The sequence below is a fragment of the Pseudogymnoascus destructans genome, assembly GCF_001641265.1.
Source record: "Pseudogymnoascus destructans isolate 20631-21 unplaced genomic scaffold scaffold_17, whole genome shotgun sequence".
Classification (NCBI taxonomy): Eukaryota; Fungi; Ascomycota; class Leotiomycetes; order Thelebolales; family Thelebolaceae; genus Pseudogymnoascus; species Pseudogymnoascus destructans.
This window is the reverse complement of record NW_020167536.1, coordinates 103,317-124,050: the sequence shown is the minus strand read 5'-3', so window position 1 is coordinate 124,050 and position 20,734 is coordinate 103,317. Positions and strand designations below refer to the sequence as shown.

Here is a 20,734-nt window from a genome sequence, read left to right as displayed (position 1 = left end):
TATATAAGGCGTACTTTGTGTATCGATCCACAACTACAAGTATGGAATCGTACGCCTTCTTCGTCAACGGGTGAAGGCTTGGTGGAAGGCCTTTTATAAAGTCCATGGAGATCTCTTCTCCTGGGCCGTTTGGTTGTGGAAGCGGCTGCAACTCGCCGTACGGGCGGTGACGCTTCACTACCATTTTCTGGCAGATTTGACAGGTCTTAACGTATTCCTTTACGTCCTCCCTCATTTTTGGCCACTTATACTTCCGAGTAAGTAGTTCTGTGGTCTTCGCCACGCCAAAGTGACCTGCTAACGGGTCATCATGATGGATTCGGAGGAGCTCTTCAATGAGGGCTGGGTCTCGAGGAAAGGGGATGATGCCTTCCCTCGAAAGGACTCCGCTTTCCTGATGAAGAGCCCACTCTCTCTCTACGCCTTCCATCCATGGACGCCTCTTTGTCATTCGCAACGCTCAATCCTTCAAGAATGGGTCACCACTTTGGACTTGAACGATGAGCTTGCGAAGATCAAGGGATGGCTCCTCGTACGGTGCTTCTGTAGCTGCCTCTCGCATCACACGACAGCGAGGCAGGAAAGCTTGCGTATCCTCTGCGTGCCCCTCGCGGGGGTGCAGCTTTAACTTGTCCACTTCGTGGAGGATATCTTGGGTTACCGTTCGCTCGCCCGCTTTTGCGAAGACGGCGCGGATTCGAGTACTCTTTTGCGATGCATCGCCCTCGCTGTTCTCTACAGCTTCACTATAACCACGGGCCAACTTTTGCTGGAGCGTGGGTAACAACCCATCAAATGCTTGATGTTGCGTTTCGACGTAGTCCGGTCTGCGACTCGGACCGTCCGCGGGGTTGGTGAGGCCAGGCCTATGTTCAATCTGAAAATCGAAACCTGCTAGGAACTCGATCCAGTGGGCCTGCCGATTATTGATTGATACTTTCTTCATGAAGTAAATCAGATTATTATGATCCGCCCGTACTATAACGGGAAAATTGCTATCTTGACAGTAGTGACGCCAATGCTTAAAGGCCGCGACGATCGCGAGAAGCTCAATATCATGGGTGTCATACCTGATCTCTGCATCCTTCAATTTCCTCGAATAGAAGGCAATGGGGTGCCACCCCCGCTACGTCGGTATATGGCTGCGTAAGAATTCCCGCAATCGCCATTCCTGAGCCGTCGGTCTCCAACCTTATCGGCTGAGCTGGGTCAAAGTGGTGGAGGAGAGGGGCGGACGTGAAAGCATCTTTCAACGTCTGAAAAGCCCCCGCTGCCTCAACGTTCCAGAGGAACGGGCCTACCTTCTTCCCTTTCTCACTCCCCTTAAGGAGTTCTGTGAGCGGTTGCGCAATACGCGAATAGTCCGCGATGAACCTCCGGTAGAAGTTCGCAAAGCCTAAGAAGACCTGTAGGTCTCGGAAGGTTGTTGGCACTGGCCAGTCTGTGATTGTCTCGACCCGCGATAGGTCCATTGAGACCCCCTTCGTAGACACAATGAAGCCTAGAAACTCAACCTCTTTTGTTGAGAATTTGCACTTCTTTAGATTGCAGTAGATCTTAAACTTCCGTAGGCATTCGAGGACAGTGCGGACGTGTTGCGGATGCTCTTCCTTGCGCTTCGAATAGATCAAGACGTCGTCAAGGTAGACAATGCACATCACGTCTACAAGGCCTGCGAGCGCTTCATTGATATACGCCTGGAATGATGCGGGGGCGTTGCACAGCCCAAACGGCATCACTAAATATTCGAACAGGCCGTACCTTGTTCGGAAGGCAGTTTTCCACTCGTCCCCCTTTTGGATTCTCATACGCTGGTACGCATCCTTTGCGTCAAGCTTCGTGAACACTGCGGCCCCGCTTAGGCGGTCGAGTATTTCCGAAATAAGAGGGATTGGGTGTCGATTCTTCACTGTCATGGCGTTAAGCCCTCGATAATCGACACATAGGCGCTTCGAGCCATCTGGCTTTGGGACGAAAAGGATGGGCGCTCCAGCTGGGCTCGTCGAGTGACGGATCCAGCCCCTCTGAAGCGAATCCTCAATGTAACCCCTAAGCGTCGCCAACTCCTTCTCTGAGAGGCTGTAGATTGGTCCCCACGGGGGTTGCTTCCCCTCCTCAATATCTATGGCATGCTCTGCCCTCTTTGAGTATTCTGGGAGCGACACTGCCCCTTCATCATCAAAGACGTCCTCAAAAGATTGGTATTCCCTTGGAACTGTTGGTGTAGGTCGGGGTTCCTGGGGGTCGTCCATCCGGTGTAGCATTGCTACATACACTGGTCCGCCTTTCCCCCGCAGCTCTTCCGCTTCCTCGTTTGAGAGATACTGGATGTTGTCGGTAGGGAATCGCCTTGTCCCTCGCGTCCAATTAATCACTGGGTTTTCGCGGAGAAGCCATGGATACCCTAACATGAGGTCGTATTCCTCCATGGCCGTAGACGCAAAGAGGTGTTCTCTTTCTTGCATCTTGCCCCCATCGTCCTTGATGCGGAGGGTGAGCTGGGACTTCCCGAAGAGAGGTATTTCCTGGCTTCCTACACCCCTTGCTGTGGTGTAGCTTGGTTCCCACACTCCCCCGAGCTCTTTTGCCACTAAGTGGGATATGAGGTTGGCGGTTGTGCCGCTATCAACGAGCGCGCGAAGGGGTCGCCATGCTTCCACTCCTCGTACGTCGACGAGAATCGACAGGCTGTTCTTCCCCTGGGTAACCGCTCCATCCATCGGGATTTGGATAGAGGGCCCTAGTTTTTTGGTTGCAGGATGCCTTTTAGCTGGCTCCCCTGCTGTACCGCTCGGATGCGCTGCGCACCCTCGCCGTTCCTTAAGAAACACTGAGCGGTGCGGTGTCCCTCCTTTCCACAATGGAAACAGAGGTTGTTGTCCCTTCGCCGCTTCTCTTCCTCATCTGAGAGACGCGAGCGCTTCACTCCCGCTCTTTCTCCGCTTCGACTTCCCTGGTGGGGTTGCGAACCCCTCTTGTGAGGATTCTCCCCCCTCTTTTCTTCCTTGTGGTCCTTCTGACCCCCCTTTTCCTGGCCCTTTGGTAGGTTGGCTTGTTCAAACCGGGAGGCAAGCACTATAAGGGCGCTTCGCGTCCGCGGAATCTCAAGATAAGTGATTATCCTCAAGCGTAGATCGGGCCGGAGCTTTGCGAGGAAGTGCTGAACTCGATGTTCTTCACTGTATGCCTTCAACTCCCCCTCTAACGTCTCGAGGTAGGTCGCAAAGGTTTGCGCAGACTGTCCGGGTCGCTGGCGCGCCTCCTCGTATTTGATCGCTGTCGAGAGGCCCCGATTAACTGGATCCTCAACGAGGTCAAGAAGGAACTTCTTGAACCCCTTCCAAGTCTTCTGGAAGTCAGGTTCCTTCTCGTGTCGAAGCCATGCATCTCGAGGTTCGCCCTCGAGCCACATTGCCGCCAAGTCACAGCGGAGCTCGTCTGATTTATTCAGACTTGGCTCTAACCGAAAGCTTAACTCGCAGCTTGTGACGAATTCCGAGTGCTCTCTGACCATTCTTCCCTTGTATGGCGCGATCTGCCGGGGTCTTATGCTCTTCGGCAGTCCCCCGTAAGAGACGGAGCTGGATGATGCGACACTTTGGTCGTCGACGGGGAGGCCTGGCGGTAGAACTTCCGCAACGTCCCCGTCTTCCAACCGCTTCCTTAGCCGCTCAATTCGCTCGGCCGCCTCCTTGAGCTGGAGCTTCGCAAGGAGTTCTTCCTCGATGGCCTGGGCAGTTGCTAGCTGGTCCTCGATCCCTTGCTGACTTTCAGCTTGCGACAGAGACGCTGCTTCGCGACTGCCACTCCCTTCGGTGTCTGCGGTCTGAGTGCGGGTGCGTGGCGGCATGGGTTCGGCTTCTCTTTTGACTTCCCTCACTGGGCTACTCTTCCTAATCGTAGGAATGGTGGAGCGTTCAGAATGTAAAGGACTTCTTGGCGAGTAGGGCAGTGGGAAGTCACGGGAAGGAATATACGTAGAATCCTGGTCTATTGATACGAAGACTGAACGCTGACCTTCCTCCGAAGGTCCGCGTTCCTACTATATAGTTCTACGTGTCCTGTCCGGACCGACATGCCTCCGTCTTGGCACTGAAGGGCACGTGAGTATTGCCCGCACGTGATTCGGTTCGTGACAAATGAGCACTTCTCTGAATATGATAACTTTTGGCTTTGCGATAGCTGGGCTCATAACCTGTTGAAGTGTATGATATCACTTGCAGCGGTAGTATAGGTCATCAAGTTGAGTTGAACAACAGTTCACTGGAATATGTGTGTATTGTTGTTTTGAGTGAAGCTATCTACAGAACTATTTGTGGGTGGTCCGCAACCCGATTCGGTTGGCGAGCCACACGCCCAACCAATCAGTCTGAGCAACCTCCTCCTTCAACAATATTCGCCCGGGAGCGCAACCTTGCCGGGCAGGCGTTTGGTGTACTTGGTGGCAATCCAGTACACCCTTTCATTTCTTATATCTACTGAGCTACGTAAGGGGTGAATAGGCCCCGAAGTTCCGGGCCGCCGTAGTCACGGGACCCAAAAAGCCACACCGTAGGTGGCCGCCCAAGCCGGGCGTCAGGCGGGCACCAGGATCGCCGCCAGCTCCAGTATAGCTGGGCGTAGCTGCGACGTCAGGTTGGTGCCAGGTGAGACCGGGCACCGGTGTCACGATTATTGCAAGGGGCTGTTATTCATGAGGCGATTATGATGATATTGTGGTTCTATGTGTCCCGAAGACCGGCCATAAGAATGGCCTCTCCTAGCACGTGATGTGCTGACTAATGCTAAGTATGAAATTGCCTCACACTCGCCCCCACTGGGTCCCGAATCACCATCTGAATCCTCCGAATAGCTTCAACTGACCACAATCAATGCCTCTCAAACTGTCTATCACCGAAATCCATGCTGAATAACCATGCTCTCGTCCCTCCTGTATCACTCTGTCCCCATCCTTCGGAACACTAGCCATAACTCCAGCCCGTCATTCCCCCATGCCGAGCATCAATCGTAAACGCGCATTTTCTTCAGCCAATTCAGTCATGGCGGCCTCGCGCTTGATGACTTCGTCGGAGATCTCTTGCTGCGCATGGTGAACCACTTCTTGGAGACTTGACTCCAATTCCTCAATCCGTTGATCCTTTGATGATGTAGGTGATTGGCAGGTCAAAACGCAAACTGCATCGAACAATGGTCACTTTACCAGCCGCTGGAACTGCAGCACTGAGGTTGTGTCGTGAGCCTGTGTTTGTTGTTGTTGGTGGTGGATTGGGGTTGTCTGGTGCGCTTCAACTTGATCTAAGACTCAACAATTTCGATTCCCTCACATCCGTTGCACACTTCTCAAGATTACTGATTCCTTCATCTTTTCCTTTCTTTTCTGACACTTGTCTGCTATCACCCGACTGACACTCCTCCATCACCCTCTTGTCCTTCTCACTATTCTCAACATCACGATGGATGTTACTCTGATTCTTCTACATACACCACTCACCCGACATTCCCACCAAACCAGCGGATATCATCCGCTATCATATCTTTGACAACAATACTCTGCGACAAAAAGAAAAGAAAGAAATACATACACCAATGAGGCACCGAAGTGCCTTCACTGCTTGAATGCCCTATGGCTCGTCTTCCGCACTTGCGCACATGGCACACGCTTTTGTTAAATACAGGTGATAATAATATACACATTTGATACCTGCTCACATTTCACCGACCTGGCACTGCGAGGTCTGTCTAGTTGGGACCTGCCCTTCATTCACTGACCTTGCACTGCACGGTCTGTCTAATCTGTCATGGCGTACATGCTCCGTAATCGCACTCGCAATTGTGAACATACTCGCTGAAAACAAACATATTCCATCCTAAGCATACCTGCACGGCAAGCCTGCTCACATACACATCATTCCCCACAAACTGCACTGCAGCTACTCCTTCGACATTTCCTCACCCGACACTTCTCCTATACATTCCCATGATTCCTCACCGAATCCCAGGGCACACTGCACCATGTGGTGCTCACAAATGTTTCAAGTCCAACTGCCGGCCCTGCCAGTAGTTGGGATCATCCTCCATAGCAGTGTCGGCAGGATAATGGACGAAGTCTCCCCACCACGGTGGATCATGCTGTGGCTGGTATTCCTCTGGGGCCTCAACAGGGTCGTGGAATGGAATTCCCATTTCCCGTTGGATGGCAGCACGTCGACGAATCTCCTGATCTGCTAATTTCTGTTTGCGTTGGACTCGGAGCCGATTGTCCTCATTCCGTGCCATTATGTCTTGCCAAGGCTCATCCCGGGTCCCATGTTGTTCGCGAATAACAAACGGTTTCAAGTCATTCACATGGAATTTCCCCTTGATTATTCCAGAATGTATTTCCTGAATAAATGCCGACTTATTTTCGGGTGTCATCTTGGAGATCCTGAAAGGTCCGAGCCATCTTGGTTCGATCTTGTGAGAGTGATTGTTGTCCTGAGCAAGGCGGCGGAGAAGGACGAGATCGCCCTTCTTCATTTTGAGCTTGCGCTCAAGTTCGGATTTCGAAGCCTCCCCTTGTTGCAGTTGACGGCGCAATCGAATAGCATTGGCAGTGTCTCGCATCTCATCAATCTTGGCTAAACGGACAGCAACGGCAGACACATTTGGAGTTTCATCGAAACGAGGGACAAAATCAGGTCGAGAAATGACCTCTCTCCGGATAGCTTGATCAACAGCAATGTCTTCTGGCGTGAAGCGAGGCTGGAAACCAAAGAGCAATTCTGCGGGAGAAAATCCATGAACAGACACTTGCTTGGTATTTAGGACGTTGAAGACGTGCGGTAACAGCTCGTCCCATTGCTCGAGTAGGCTTGGTTGAGTCTGTAAAATTTTCCGGAACACGGACAAGATTAACTGAACAAATCGCTCCGAGAGTCCTACTGATGCGGGATGGGACCGAGGGGCATGCACCATCTGAATGCCCTCGCGGTCACAGTACTGGCGCACAGCGGGCGACGTAAAATGGGATCCATTATCCGTGTAGAGTGTAAGTGGAGAACCAAACGGGGTCACAATGCGTCGGTCAAGAAAACGTATGGTGGACGCGGAGTCAGCTGCTGCGGTCGGGTCTCCCAGCGCGTACCTGGACTGATAGTCCACACCAATGATTATGTACCGGTTACCATTCCTAGAGACTGGGAAAATGGGACCAATGTAGTCCATACCGAGCATATCCCACGGCATAAGCTCGAAGATCGGGGTAATTCCCTCAGACGGCCTCAGAGGGCCCACCATTTGACACATTGGACAAGAGCGACAATATTGTTCAATGTCGTGCATGCGGGTCGGCCAGTAGGCTTTGCCGACCACTTCTTTGCGAAGGATACCAGAAGCAAAATGCCCATGTACGTTGTGGAGAACTCGGAGTTCAGTTTCTACGCCGTTCGCTTGAATGCACCTGGACTTCGCGCCATTCTTCTCAACATAGATGAGGCGAGGTCCCTCGGGAGAGTCCCAAAGGATGAACCTTATGGCAAGTCTTCGGAGGTGGCGCCGCTGAGATGGATTCAGCTCGCAATGAAGAGGGAATGCATTCAAAGCCTTGTACTTCACCACATCTCCATACCAAGGATCATCAACCCAGGCTTCCCAGCCTTTAAGAATGTCCTGAGCGCCCAACGTGGTGGGATCAAGGGGGGCATATTGGGGCGGCCACTTCGGTTGTGGTCGGACTTCCGCAGCCAGTACAGGGAGATCAACTTCCTCGTCAGACCCATATTCAACATCAAAGAATGATAAGCGACTGTTGACAGATTCCCTGGGGGACATGGCGACTTTGTTGTATCTGCTCAGGCCATCGGCCACTGCCATCTCGCGACCGGGAACATGGACATATTCAATGTCGAACCTCGACAGAAAGAACTGCCACCGCGCAATTCTCCCGTGCGGATCATCAGATTTCAAGACAGTTAGGAGCGCGGAATGATCAGTGTAAACACGGATCGGGAATTTGGAACCTTGCAAAAGCCAGCTCGCTTCCTCAACGCATTTGAATACCGCGAAACCCTCGCGTTCTGTTGTGTGCCAGCGTGACTGGGCCTCAGTGAGTTGGTATGAGAGAAACATTACTACACACTCCTTGGAGTCGACAATTTGATAGAGCACCCCGTCTAAGCTGGTCTTACTGGCATCAGTCGCCAAATGATATTGGAGATCTTCATTACCAGCGATCACACATGTCTGACACACAGCATCTTTCAACGCCTTGAAGATGAGCGCATGCTCCGTGGTCCAGTTCAATGCAATAGGAACTCGCTTGCGGACAGTCTTCCCTGCCTTATCTTTGACTGTTCCGGGCTCTGTCACAATCGCGGATTTAAGGCGCTTCGACAAATCAGCTCGCCCAGGGACATAGACCTTTAGAAATGGCAACGTTGCGAGGAATCTCTCCAACTCTCGTGGCTCTGTTGGTTCTGGCCAATGTTTGAATGCATCAACTTTCGCAGCGGACGGCCGAAGACCGTCTGGTGTGCGAGCATGTCCCAAGATCTTGATATTGCTACTCCCAAAAACTGCCTTCTGCGGGTTCAACCTAATACGGCCCCAGGCAAGGCGCGGCAGATAATGCTCATGTAAGAATGTTGCCAGGTGCTCCAATGTATCGGCTCCCCCTCCATCGTCGTCAACGAAGTGGGAAAAGGCCGCAACACCTGGCATGGCATCGGACAACGCTGGTTCTGCATCAGGAGCTGGGACTGGGCCAGTGAGAATGTCCTTGAGACGGGAGTAGGTGCCAGGAGATCCTGTCAAGCCCTGCCCCATGCGTCTATAGCAGAATTGCCCCAGACTGGAGATAAAACCAGTCTTGTACTGATCTACGCGCACTATTGGTACAGCCCAATAGCCGTTACTCCCATCTGCCGTGAACATGAATTTCAAGAAACTTTGGCTCATCATTCTCAACAGCGGCTCAATTCTCCTAGCAGGGTAGTTCGACTTAATGGTTGCGGCATTGAGCGGTATGAAATTTTGCGTCATGCGCAACGCCCCAGAAGATTTCTGCACAAAGCGGCAACGTGCCGCCCACGGCGACTCACAAGGCTGTATTATGCCTGCTTCAAGGAGTTTCGGAAATTCTGATTTCTGCCAACGAATTTCAGCGTCTGAGTAGATTTTCAAATTTGCTTTCCTTGGCTGGATGTGAGCGTGTGTTGGGATGCGATGTACCACGAGTGTGGTTTCTGGCAAGTCGCGGACATCTGTCACAAATAAGTCACGCCAGGTATACAGCACCTGTCCAAGAAGCTGCTTGTCGGCTGGAGATGACACAAGATCCCCAAACAACTGTGTGTTTTGTTCAACCCATGCTAACAACTCAGCCGTCGACACTACGGCTAGTCTTCGACGGTACTATGCCGGCCTTTCTGTAGTTGGAAAAGAGTACTTGTCTTCATGAGCGAATGCCGCTTGCTCTTCGGCTTCCGTGACAGGGATCTTTTGTGCTGCATGACACGATTGATCCTTGGAGTTTGAACTTCTTTCCTGATAACTGCTCGGCTTTTCCAAATTAAGAGGCTGGGAAATTCCACATTTCTGGTTCTGAGAACTATCGTGGGGATCCTCCTCTTGGACCTCTTTTTCAGGGGCCCAAGGTATCAACGCCGTGGCCTCGCCCGCAAGGGCATGATACAAAATATGTTTCGCCACTTCAGCTCGCGGTCCCAACATTCCATGTCGCCGCTCAAGTAATGATACCTGGTGTGCATGCACAGGTACTCCTGCAGTATGTGCAATCGCTGGTCGCCACCTTGTTTTCTCAGGTTTGATTTGAGTTGCTGACGCTTTCCCCGCAGCGGAGACAGCATGCATGCTTCGATTCTTTTCTGCGTTGCTATAAAAATACCCGCCCTGTGTATGACAGTCCTGAAGCTGCTCTTCCTCTCGTTGGTAAGCCTGCAATGTCTGGCGATGAAAATGTTCTCCAGCACTCATACGAGCTTGCACTCGCCGACGATGTAATTTCACGCCCTTCTTATCCACTGGCCATACCTCCGAAAATCCTTCCCCACCTTCACCCCTGATCTCCCCCACTTCCCCCGCTCGGTCCCGGCATCGCGACATGCGCGCACATCCATCACCATGGCCCGTATGATGCCCATTCCGGAGGGTGTGTTTTAGAGGGGAACCAGGTTCTCCGGGTACCTGTCCCCGTCCCCATTTCCCGACTGCTTGAGCGCAGCGAGAAATTGTGCAATGCGCGGATCTTCCTGTTCGTACTCAGGATGAGTGGATTCTAACAATGCGGTTTTCGCAAATCGTTCTGCGAGTTCTGTCATCCGTGCATCGTCGTCCTCATCATCACTGTCAAGTGAAGCAGGTTGTGGAAGGGTTGGCGCCGTGGTGAATGCTTCGAGAGGAATGGAAGCATCTAGTGGGTACTTGAGCGAGTGTTCAGGTTCTCCTCCCGAGTTTCGGTAATGACCCAAGTGTTGATCTGCATCAAGGTGAACTCGAAGTGACACTGGCGGTTGAACGTCGACAACTTTAGGAACTTTGCGGGGGCGTTTGGCAGAGTCAAAAATGTAGTAGTCGTTGGTGGAATAGTCACCTATGGCTCCTACTTGGTGAAGCCAGCCTCTGCTGAGGAGCATGTTGTAACTCGTGGTGCCATAAACAATGAAGAATTTGAGAATCCATTCAATGCCAGCAACCTTAACAGGAAGTAAAACGTATTGCGTTAATGCATGTACAGGTCCATCTGCTGTTCGCATGCGCAAACCCGTGGTGTCCTGATGCCATGGTGAATCTAGCTGCTCTGCAACTTTGGCGTTGATAAGTTCAATGGAAGATCCGCCATCTAACAACACTTGTGAAATTTCGAAGTCTTCGTTGTCTTGTTCAATGGAACGGACTCGGCAGGCTGTATAAAAACATGGAGGAGGAGGTCCTTGATCAAATCGCAACCAGTTAGCATTCTGGCGAGGTTGATCGCGCGCCTTGATTTCACTCGCACTGTGCACAAGAACACCATCTTGGATGCGACGCGCACGCATCTTCGCGAGAGGTCTCTCGAGACCATCCACTTCATCAGACACAGTTGGAGGTGGTGGCCGACCGTCCCCTCGTTGTGTCTGTGACTGCTCTTCAACTGGCGTCTCCTCACGAGGTTGCATGGTCGTGCCATATGCGATCTGAGCACGAATCGTTGAGGACACATTTATGAGCTGGGGGTATGATATATCGGGTTGTGGCCTGCGCTCGTGGAGATCCTTCCACACATTGTACGGTGGTTCTTCACCAATCGCGGATTGGTCGAGCACCTACAAGAGTTTCGATTCCTGTTCCTTTCTTAGATCGGGGCTTCCGTTGAACGCCTGGCACAAGAGGAACTTGCGCAGATTCAGGACGTCGGGCATCATGAGGAGCGCGCGGGGCCTTGCGCTTTTCTGCCATAGCAACTTCGGCAGGGGCAGCATTCGCCTCATGTTGATTCTCTGATTCGCGAAACACATGCACACTTCCTGAAAACGACAGCTGTCCGGGCCCAGAGAAGTCACTTTCTTGGCCATACCAGCTTGGGTCATAATCACGATCATCCCACCGATTGCCCATGAGAGATACCCCGTTGACATTGCGGGTGTCATAATCCTCCCATGTAAGGGCGGATACTGGGGCGACGTTTCCAGCTGTTCGACCTCCGTATGGGGGAGCATCCATAGGTCTTGGCTGCATATTGTTTGCGCGGTATCCGTCAGAGCTGCCCGGAGTTGGAGCTGGGCGCGCGGTGGATGCTTGATCTCTTGCAGATTGCCGTTCCTCAAACGTGGCACGAGCATATGTACAATCAGTGGAATAATGGCCGTACCTAGCACAATTGAAACACTGAATCGAAGACTTGGTATTTGACTGTGGCTGTGACTGTGGTGCTCCTTGATATCCCCCTTGACGAGATCGCGGCCATTGCTCTGGGCCCTGCGGATGGTGCGAAGCATTCTGGTTCCGACCTGAGGAAGAGGCGCCTTTCGGTTGGTGATTTCCTCGAGCAGAATTATTCATTCCAGTGGACTGCCCTTGCGTTTCGTAGTGAACAACTTGAAACTGTGATTGAGACGATTGAGTGGGCGGAAACTCTGGCTGGGGCTGACGCACACGGCCATATGGTTGGTGCTCCTGATACTCGGTTTGGGGAGGCTGGTATCCACCACGCGGTGCGGACCTATTGCGACCTCCTCGGGAAGGGGATCTCTGAAACGGTTGGCCGTAGGAAGACTGTCCATAAGAGTTCGAAGATCCTGTGGCATTTCTTTCAACTGCACTCGCAAGGCTGCGTAGCAATCGGTTGGCATTGCGCGAGTCTTCAGCCGTATCCTCATGTGCTGGCTTTGTTTCGACATATCGAGGACCCTTCATATTGATAGCCATATCAATAACTTGGAGGAAATCCATCTCCTCCTGGGAGTACCAGCCACGGACATGTCAGCGAATCCTTCGTCAGCAAGGTTGTTAATGAAGTTATCGATGAGAATGGTTTCTTGCTCAGGAGTGACACGTAAATGCAAGTCTTTGGCGTATGCGATGTAGTCGCCCAAACTCCGATTTCCTTGACGAAGGCCATTCAACTCATTTGCTACTCTGTGTCGCAAATTCTTCTTCTGACGAGCCTCATCTTTGCCGTACCGTGCCACCAACATGGTCGTGACTTTCTTGTAATTGATCTTGGCATCCTTCGTCAATGTTGCCCACCAGCGCGCAGGCTCACCGTCCAGCTTCTGGTATAGATACAACAGAAGCATCTCATCCAACTCGTTCTGGCTGTCTGTGTACATGTTGTCCCACTCAGCTCTGGTGATCCCATGCTTCCATGAGATGGAATCGACAAACGCCTGGATGTCTTGGGCGGGGGCATTTGTAAACTTTTCCACCGTTAGGTCTCGTCTGTTAATCCTTCGAGCTTCCTCAAGGAAAGCTTGACGATCGCCTGGTGCCCTTGTGGCAGGCCCTCCGCTTGGGTACGCGGACATGTTGAAGAATTCCAGAAACGCTTCTGGGAATGACAGTTGACTGATTTCCGGCTCAGGATTAAACTCTGAAACTGACTCCGGAGACGGGGATCTTTCTCGGTAATGTGTAAACTGAATGGGTGTTTCTGGCACTGGGACTTGAGGTGCCGTTGGTTCACTGTCCATTAAGGTGCTTGTGTCGCTTTCGCCAGACTCCGAGAGAGCTCTAATGTCTGAGGCTGGTACAAACTCTCTTGTCTCTGGCCGCTTGCTACACTTGCACTGAATTACTTGCTGGCTCTGAAGACTAGCCACAAGCAGTTGAATTCCTCTCTCGACAACTTGCAGTACTCTCGGAATCATGCACTCAATGATTCTTTCGACTGCTTGATTGTGTTTTGTAACTTTTTTTCCTGAAGACTTGCCGTAACGTTTGGTTTGTTTGCCTATCTTCTGAAAGCTTGCATCTGACTCTGATGATGATCTTGTTAAGTCTTCTCGAGTAAACACGCTTCCTTTTTCCGTTGGCTGCTCCAACATCAGGTGGTGCCTTCTCAGTCTGGTTCTGCTGACAATTCTCAAGTCTCGATTGGCTCGCTTGTACCAACAACCAATCACCATTCTCCGAATTGGCTCACTCTTCCCTTTTCGGACGCCTTGAGGTAAGCGCTCCTGACTGCTTGGAGCACTTGCCATACTGGTTGGCACCTCGCAATCAATATGTGAATGATGGACAATTGGCGTGCATGAATGCATAGTCCGCAACGCTGCTCTGTCTCTGGCTCGATGTCTTTTCCCTTGCTGGTTCTTGCTTCCTGCACCGTTTTTGACTTGATCTTCTACCGCTCACTGCGATTGTTGACCCTGTGACTGCTGTTTCTCACTGCTTCCTGATGCACACTGCACCGTTCCTCACACTGCACTTCTCTGGCGCGATTCTGCTCAACTCTTCTGCCTCGTAACTTTTGCGCCTGCCTTGCTCTCGGGCAAGACCCCCAAATTGTCACGATTATTGCAAGGGGCTGTTATTCATGAGGCGATTATGATGATATTGTGGTTCTATGTGTCCCGAAGACCGGCCATAAGAATGGCTCGTGATGTGCTGACTAATGCTAAGTATGAAATTGCCTCACACCGGGATCGCCGCCAGCTCCAGCACAGCTGGACACAGGGCCAGCTCGGGGCCTGAGCTGGCGCCAAAGGCCGGCCTACAAATAGTACGTAGGCCCCGTAGATATATTAGTTAGTCAATTGATTCTATTACTACGTACTGCGTTACGTACAGTGATAATCTATGCCCCTATTCTGCCTGCCATAAAGCGTGTGGGATTCGCAGCTGTTTTCTCTTACGATCCCCGGTCACACGCAAAAGCCTCCAACATCTTCTGGAAGATGATGCCATCACGTGGCCTCTCATCACAGCTCCAATCTGGTGTTAAGAAGGATAAGACTCGGATCTCCCTGGTTTTCTGCGTCAACGCTACTGGAACAGACCGACTCCCTGTTTGGGCAATTGGCCATGCAAAAGCACCTTGAGCATTACAACGAATTAATATACCAACAATGGGGGCACAATGGAAAGCGAACAAGAAGGCTTGGATGACTGGAATACTTATGAGCGAATGGCTTCAAGCCTTTTATCAGCATATTGGAACTACTCGGCAAATACTCTTAACGATGGACGGCATTTCACATCTTGATCAAGGAATTATTCAAAATATTAAAGCTTATTATCGACAACATTGGCTTCAGTTTATAATCGACACTATCGATTCAAATCAAGATCCACAGAAACTTATGAATCTTCGACTCGCTCTTCGCTGGATTATTCGTGCTTGGAATACAGAGGTTTCAAATACTACGATATACAACTGTTTCCGGAAATCTACACTTGTTTCAAATCCAATTAGCCTTCTGACAATAACGATACCTACTGGAATACAAGAACTCTATAACCAAGCGATAACTATAGCATCAATTACAGACTCAATGGCTATTTCGAACTTTCTAAACCCTGTGGAAGAGGCTGGAGCAGTAGAAAGACAGACTACAGAACTACTTGAGAAGATAATAGAGGGGCAACTTGGGCATCAGAACTCTAAAAATGATGACGAAGAGGAGGAGCAGCCTGAGCAGCCTGCGCCTAAAGGAGGCCCAGGATGCCCTCCGCTGGGATTTTTTAGGTTTCCCATGTATGTAGTCTCTTCCTTAATACAATCTCCAAATACGAATCCTCTTACAAAAATACACAACTCATGATAATCCGCTATCAGATACCAAATCGAGGTTCCACTGTATTATATTATCTACCAGTGATTCTACGTTGTCTCGTAAATACATCCTGTACCATCTATATATGTACACCCAAATGTCATCGATATACATCTTTCTCTATATCTTGCTCCCATCCTCCCGTCTCGGAGCAATATTCCTCGCCGCCGGCAGCACCAAACACACATGATGGCTGAGCGCCACAATATCCCCCTCCGCATCCATAATAGTAAGCTCTAAATCCATCCTCCCATTCTTAATCTGCTTCGTCTTGCACCTGCTAAACAGCCACTCAACGCCCTCCTCCGGCAACAGCTTCTTAAACTCAATATTAAGCAGCACCGTCGGGTACCAGTAGATCGCCAGCTTCTTCTTAGCCTTCTCCGCATCATTGCTATCATACGGGTTCTCCCTCTCCCGGAACGACTCCACGGGCATCGGGAACATATCCGCGATAAACCCTAGCGACTGATTCGTGATCTTCTCCCCGGTATTGAGGTGCACCCACTCATCCCCGATACTCCTGTGCGGCTGCCCGGCCCTGGGGAAGTGGAACTGCAACTTCGTAACCGCCTTCCTGAAGTTCGCAAACGGCATCTCCGCCCTGCACTCCCAGTGCTCGTCCTTGTCCTCCTTCAGCTTCACAAGGTCCACCGGTGGCGGCGCAGGGTGCAGCTCGAAGCCTGTGTCGAGCGAGAGCCCGTCCTCGGTGTGCAGGTTGGACTGAGTGAGGTACCCGACGACTTCCTCGCGGCCCTGGGACATGGAGATGTGGATGACGGAGGTCTGGCGGCCGAGCTTGGCGTCGGTCACTTTGAAGAGGCAGGGGCCCTCCTGTGTGCGGCGCAGGAAGTCGGTGTGGAAGGCAATGGTGTGGGGTTGGTTCTGCGCTTTCAGGGTGGTGGCGAAGTGCAGCTTGGCCACGGCGAGGAAGTTGCCGCATACGATGCCGCCATTGGGGACTGGGAGAAGGGGTTAGATTGTGAGGTTCTGGAGGAGAGGGGAGGACATACCTATGCCAATAGACCAGTCAGAGGGGAAGTTGCCCTCGTAGGTGTGAGAGTCGATGGCCTTGATTGCGGTGGCTTCCGCGAAGGTGGTGGTTGCCCAGTCGTAAGAAGACGCCATTGTCAATGTGTAAGTCTATCGCAAACGCCGTGTATAGGAATAGGAGGGTATATGAAGAACGAGTGTAATTAAGAGAGTGCTATAAAATCCATCTTCTTCTAGTCGCGGCACGGAAATGTAGTCGGCACCGTGTAACTTAGCGATCTACCTCGGCTTGTTCTTATCGGATCTTGGCATCTTGGTGGGAGGCGTAACCGACAGAGTTGGGTAACCGACATGGTGGGGTTGGCCACCCCATCAAAACCATCAAACCATCAATTAACAGCTTAAAAAAATTGAAAATATTCATTAATTACCATCCTAAGTCATCTATCTAAATCATCATCATATAATTGCTCTTTTTCATCTTCATCATCATATTCATTTAATTCCTCAATTACAGGCTTTATAGGGCGTGGTTAGGCTGGAATTTTCGACTTTTAGGAGGTAATCGTGCGGCTACACCTCTCGCGAGAACTCTCGCTTCGGGGGCCGCACCTCTTTCCAAGATAGATGTGCAACGTTATAGAAGTGGGGCAGATTTGGATTATGTAACTACAGTCAAATGCCGCTAAGACGGTGTATTCGGTGCCAACAAATCATCTCGTACTACAGTAAAGCACCGTTATAACGATGTATTTGCTGCCAGCAGAATATATCGTTATAATGATAATATCGCTATATTGATTCTTATGTAATCCAAGTATCTAACGTACTCTGCACCTGTGACTCTTGATCTAATGCCTCAAGAGCGAATTCTAAATGCTCGAGGCCTCGTAAATAGTCCAATTGAAGAGCCTCTTGTTCTTCAGTAAACTCAATCAGAACCTGGAGTGCTTGACGAGCGCTCTTCACAGAATGTAAAGAGCGCTCTTGCAACTCTTCTTCATCATCATCTTGAGTTTGCTGAAGACCTAGATGCTCATCAATAACCTCTTGTAGAATCTCGTCCTCGCTTGGTGTCCCATCTTGTATATCCCTTTCTTCGTCGCTTGGGTTTAGAAAGTTAGAAATTGCCATAACATCATGAATATTGCCAGCTCGTGTAACTTGTTCATAGAGTTGTTGATACCTGGAGGAGTAATTGGAATCGGAAGAGCAATCGGAATGCTGACAAGTGTAGATTTTCGAAAACAGTTATAGATTGTTGTATTTGTGACAAAATGATTCCAGCTCCGTAGAATCCATTGGACCGCAAAGTGTAGATTCATCAATTCGAGTGGGTTTCGATCTGAGGTAAAAGCATCAAGCATAAAAGAGAGCCACTGTCATCGATAATGGCATTTGAATGATTGAATGATGCCTTGATCAAGGGGCTGGAATCGACTAGTACTGTTAGCAGGAAGCCAACAAATACGTATGTTCGTTGGAGGAGGACAAAGCTCAAGAGCAGTGTTATGAGCTGAGAAGTTATCCATCGTAAGAAGAACTTGTCAACTCGTTCCAATATGTCGATAGAAAGCGTGAAGCCATTCGCTCATAATTGTTGTATTCATCCAAGCCTTCTGGCTCGCATGCCATTGCCCTCCCATTGATGGTATATCGATATTTCGAAGTGCGCGTGGCTGTTTATATTGTCCAATCATCCACACAGGTACGCGATCAGTTCCAGAAGCATTAACACAAAAGACGAGGCTCATTCGAGTTTTCTCCTTCTTTAATCCTGGATGCGTTTGTGTTGCAAGCCCTCGAGACGGCATCATCTTCCAGTATAGGCCTGTCTCATCCATATTATAAACGTCCTCCTCTTGAAATTCACCAGCGATAGTTCATAGAGCCTTCATTTCCTCCTCTGCTGTTTCTGGACAAGAGCCTCCTTCGCCGTGTTTTGTATGGACCTTGATATGATATCGTGCTTTAAATCGATGGAGCCAGCCAGTTGAGAAGTCTGGGCATTGTAGATTATCGTCGTTCGGTAGTTGTTGCCAAATCTCTCGAGCCTTTTCTTGTAGTATATCACCGCTTGTAAAGCCTCCACGCGATTGAATTCGTTGCTGCCATATAATAAGGAGTTGCTCTACTTCTGGCCACTGCCCAACTCGTAGTCATGATCCCGTAGGTTGTATAGCTTTGTCTAGATCTTCGAAATGTGAGCTTAAAGACTCGGAAACTGTTGACTGACTGAGTTTATGGCCATAGTTCTGAGAGAAACATTCGATACATTGCTTTTGAGAAGGCTTCAGGTGTTGTTGATGTGCCCACTTGCGTAGAGCCCGGCGTTGCTCAATAGTTATTGAAAATTGTTTCGTCATTTCAAGGTCTGAATAGGAGCACCATAGCACGGATAAAGCGATATTCAGGAAGGGAGCTGCGATATCGTGATAATCAGTAATTGTATGGTGGTGTTGTCGGGACCAGGAAAAATATCGCAATAATGAAGTTATCACTTAATCAAGAATCGTTATAACGGTGCTTTACTGTATAGGATATATCGCTATACTGAATTTTGCATCATCCACCCATCTAGCCGTGACTGTATCCTGCTATCCTGATCTAAAGCATCAAGAATAGACTCTAGACGCTCCAACCCTCATAAATGCTCTGCCTTGAGAGCATCTTGACCTTCAGCAAACCCAATCAGAACTTGTAGAGCTTGACGAGCACTCTGTATAGTAAATACAGGCTGCTCTAGCTGCTCCTCCTCTTCATCATCATCTTGGGTACTGCCTTGGCCTAGATGCTCCTCTAAGACCTCATTTAAAACCTCTTCTGGTCCCAATTCCTCCATCCCACCTTGTATATGTGTAATGGTGGGTGCACCAGATGTGAGAATCTAGCCACCCAAGGAAGGGATGAATTTACTAAGACAACACACTGTCTTAGAAAACAGAGCCAAAGGGTCGTAGCTTAGACTATTCCACAACGCAGCAATTCAGACAAGTTGCAACAAATGTTGAGTCTGGGAACTCAGGGGTAAGTCAGAGGTTAACACCTCACTGACTTTTCAGAAACAAGGAGTAACAGATGAATGCTTGGAAGCTTGGAAAAGACGTGAAAGTATGTGATAGTTGATTTACTGTATTGTCTGCTTGCCCTTTCTTAAGGAAAGGGCAATCCTATTTATGCTAAAGGAATGTAGTTCTCTCATTTTCCAAGACTTTCCATGACTTACCAGGCTTGGTAACTGTAGTCGACGTAAGAGAATCCCATAGAACCATCTCTTAGGTTCGTAGCCTATCGACGTAAGAGAATCCCATAGAACCATCTCTTAGGTTCGTAGCCTATAGGAAGTAAAAGGAGGTCCAAGGTCAGAGTACCCCTATAGACAAATTATGTCATAGACAAATTATGTCATAACTTAACCAATCTTGTGGGTAACTAAAGAGCGATGACATGTAATGAATCATAGAGTTCGTAGGAGCTTTTAGAGCTATCGTTCATGCTCCTAGGCCTCTAGTTGGTAGAGATATGTCATGTGGTAGTATGAGTGATGTCATGTAATGAATCATAGAGAGTTGTAGAGATATGCTATGTGGTAATATCGGCCCAGTAACTAAGGAGTGATGACGTGTAATGAATCATAGATGGTTGTAGCAATCGTTGAGTAGTATTGCTCTTGTTGTTGGTGTGATAAGCCAAAATATGTATAGTGACTTGTAGGTTTGAGGAGGAGATTTCCAAGTTTGCTCTTGAGTTTGATAGGCAAACTGAGTGCAACGAATGTCAGTATGACAATATCCTTCTCTGCCTCCAGGTTTAGAAAGTTTGATATTGCCATGACATCTTGTATGTTCCCAGCTCTAATTACCTTGTCATAAAGCTCTCCGATTCCAAGAGGGTGTAATGGTGGGTGCACCAGATGTGAGAATCTAGCCACCCAAGGAAGGGATGAATTTACTAAGACAACACACTGTCTTAGAAAACAGAGCCAAAGGGTTGTAGCTTAGACTATTCCACAACGCAGCAATCAGGTGTGTGATGTAGTGAAGTGGTTCAGACAAGTTGCAACAAATGTTGAGTCTGGGAACTCAGGGGTAAGTCAGAGGTTAACACCTCACTGACTTTTCAGAAACAAGGAGTAACAAGATGAATGCTTGGAAGCGTGGAAAAGACGTGGAAGTATGTGATAGTCGATTTACTGTATTGTCTGCTTGCCCTTTCTTAAGGAAAGGGCAATCCTATTTATGCCAAAGGAGTGTAGTTCTCTCATTTTCCATGACTTTCCATGACTAACCAGGCTTGGTAAATGTATTAGAAATCAAGTGCGACCCACAACTAGCTTGCTCATCATGTAGTGAACGTAAGAGAATCCCATAGAACCATCTCTTGGGTTCCTAGCCTATAGGAAGTGAAAAGGAGGTCCAAGGTCAGAGTACCTATAGACAAATTATGTCATAACTTAACCAATCTTGTGGGTAACTAAGGAGCGATGACGT

At 49.6% G+C, this 20,734-nt stretch overlaps 5 protein-coding genes across 5 annotated transcripts; all 5 read right to left on the bottom strand.

The window, feature by feature from the left end:
- Nucleotides 1-9,390: 9,390 nt before the first annotated feature.
- VC83_06899 (uncharacterized protein) lies at nucleotides 9,391-10,101 on the bottom strand (the record flags this gene model as incomplete). The annotated part of the gene is made up of 1 exon (XM_024470483.1): nucleotides 9,391-10,101. The coding sequence occupies one exon, from the start codon at nucleotides 10,099-10,101 to the stop codon at nucleotides 9,391-9,393; it is 711 nt and encodes a 236-aa protein (XP_024322200.1).
- A 53-nt stretch (nucleotides 10,102-10,154) lies between these two features.
- Nucleotides 10,155-11,153, bottom strand: VC83_06898 (uncharacterized protein; the record flags this gene model as incomplete). The annotated part of the gene is made up of 1 exon (XM_024470482.1): nucleotides 10,155-11,153. The coding sequence occupies one exon, from the start codon at nucleotides 11,151-11,153 to the stop codon at nucleotides 10,155-10,157; it is 999 nt and encodes a 332-aa protein (XP_024322199.1).
- A 1,233-nt stretch (nucleotides 11,154-12,386) lies between these two features.
- On the bottom strand, nucleotides 12,387-13,736 carry VC83_06897 (uncharacterized protein; the record flags this gene model as incomplete). Its single annotated transcript, XM_024470481.1, has 1 exon — nucleotides 12,387-13,736. The coding sequence occupies one exon, from the start codon at nucleotides 13,734-13,736 to the stop codon at nucleotides 12,387-12,389; it is 1,350 nt and encodes a 449-aa protein (XP_024322076.1).
- Nucleotides 13,737-15,371: 1,635 nt separating this feature from the next.
- VC83_06896 (uncharacterized protein) lies at nucleotides 15,372-16,379 on the bottom strand (the record flags this gene model as incomplete). Its single annotated transcript, XM_024470480.1, has 2 exons — nucleotides 15,372-16,213; nucleotides 16,265-16,379. 2 exons carry the CDS (start codon nucleotides 16,377-16,379, stop codon nucleotides 15,372-15,374), a joined length of 957 nt encoding a protein of 318 aa, XP_024322198.1.
- Nucleotides 16,380-17,048: 669 nt separating this feature from the next.
- VC83_06895 (uncharacterized protein) lies at nucleotides 17,049-17,378 on the bottom strand (the record flags this gene model as incomplete). Its single annotated transcript, XM_024470479.1, has 1 exon — nucleotides 17,049-17,378. One exon carries the CDS (start codon nucleotides 17,376-17,378, stop codon nucleotides 17,049-17,051), a length of 330 nt encoding a protein of 109 aa, XP_024322197.1.
- Nucleotides 17,379-20,734: the final 3,356 nt, after the last annotated feature.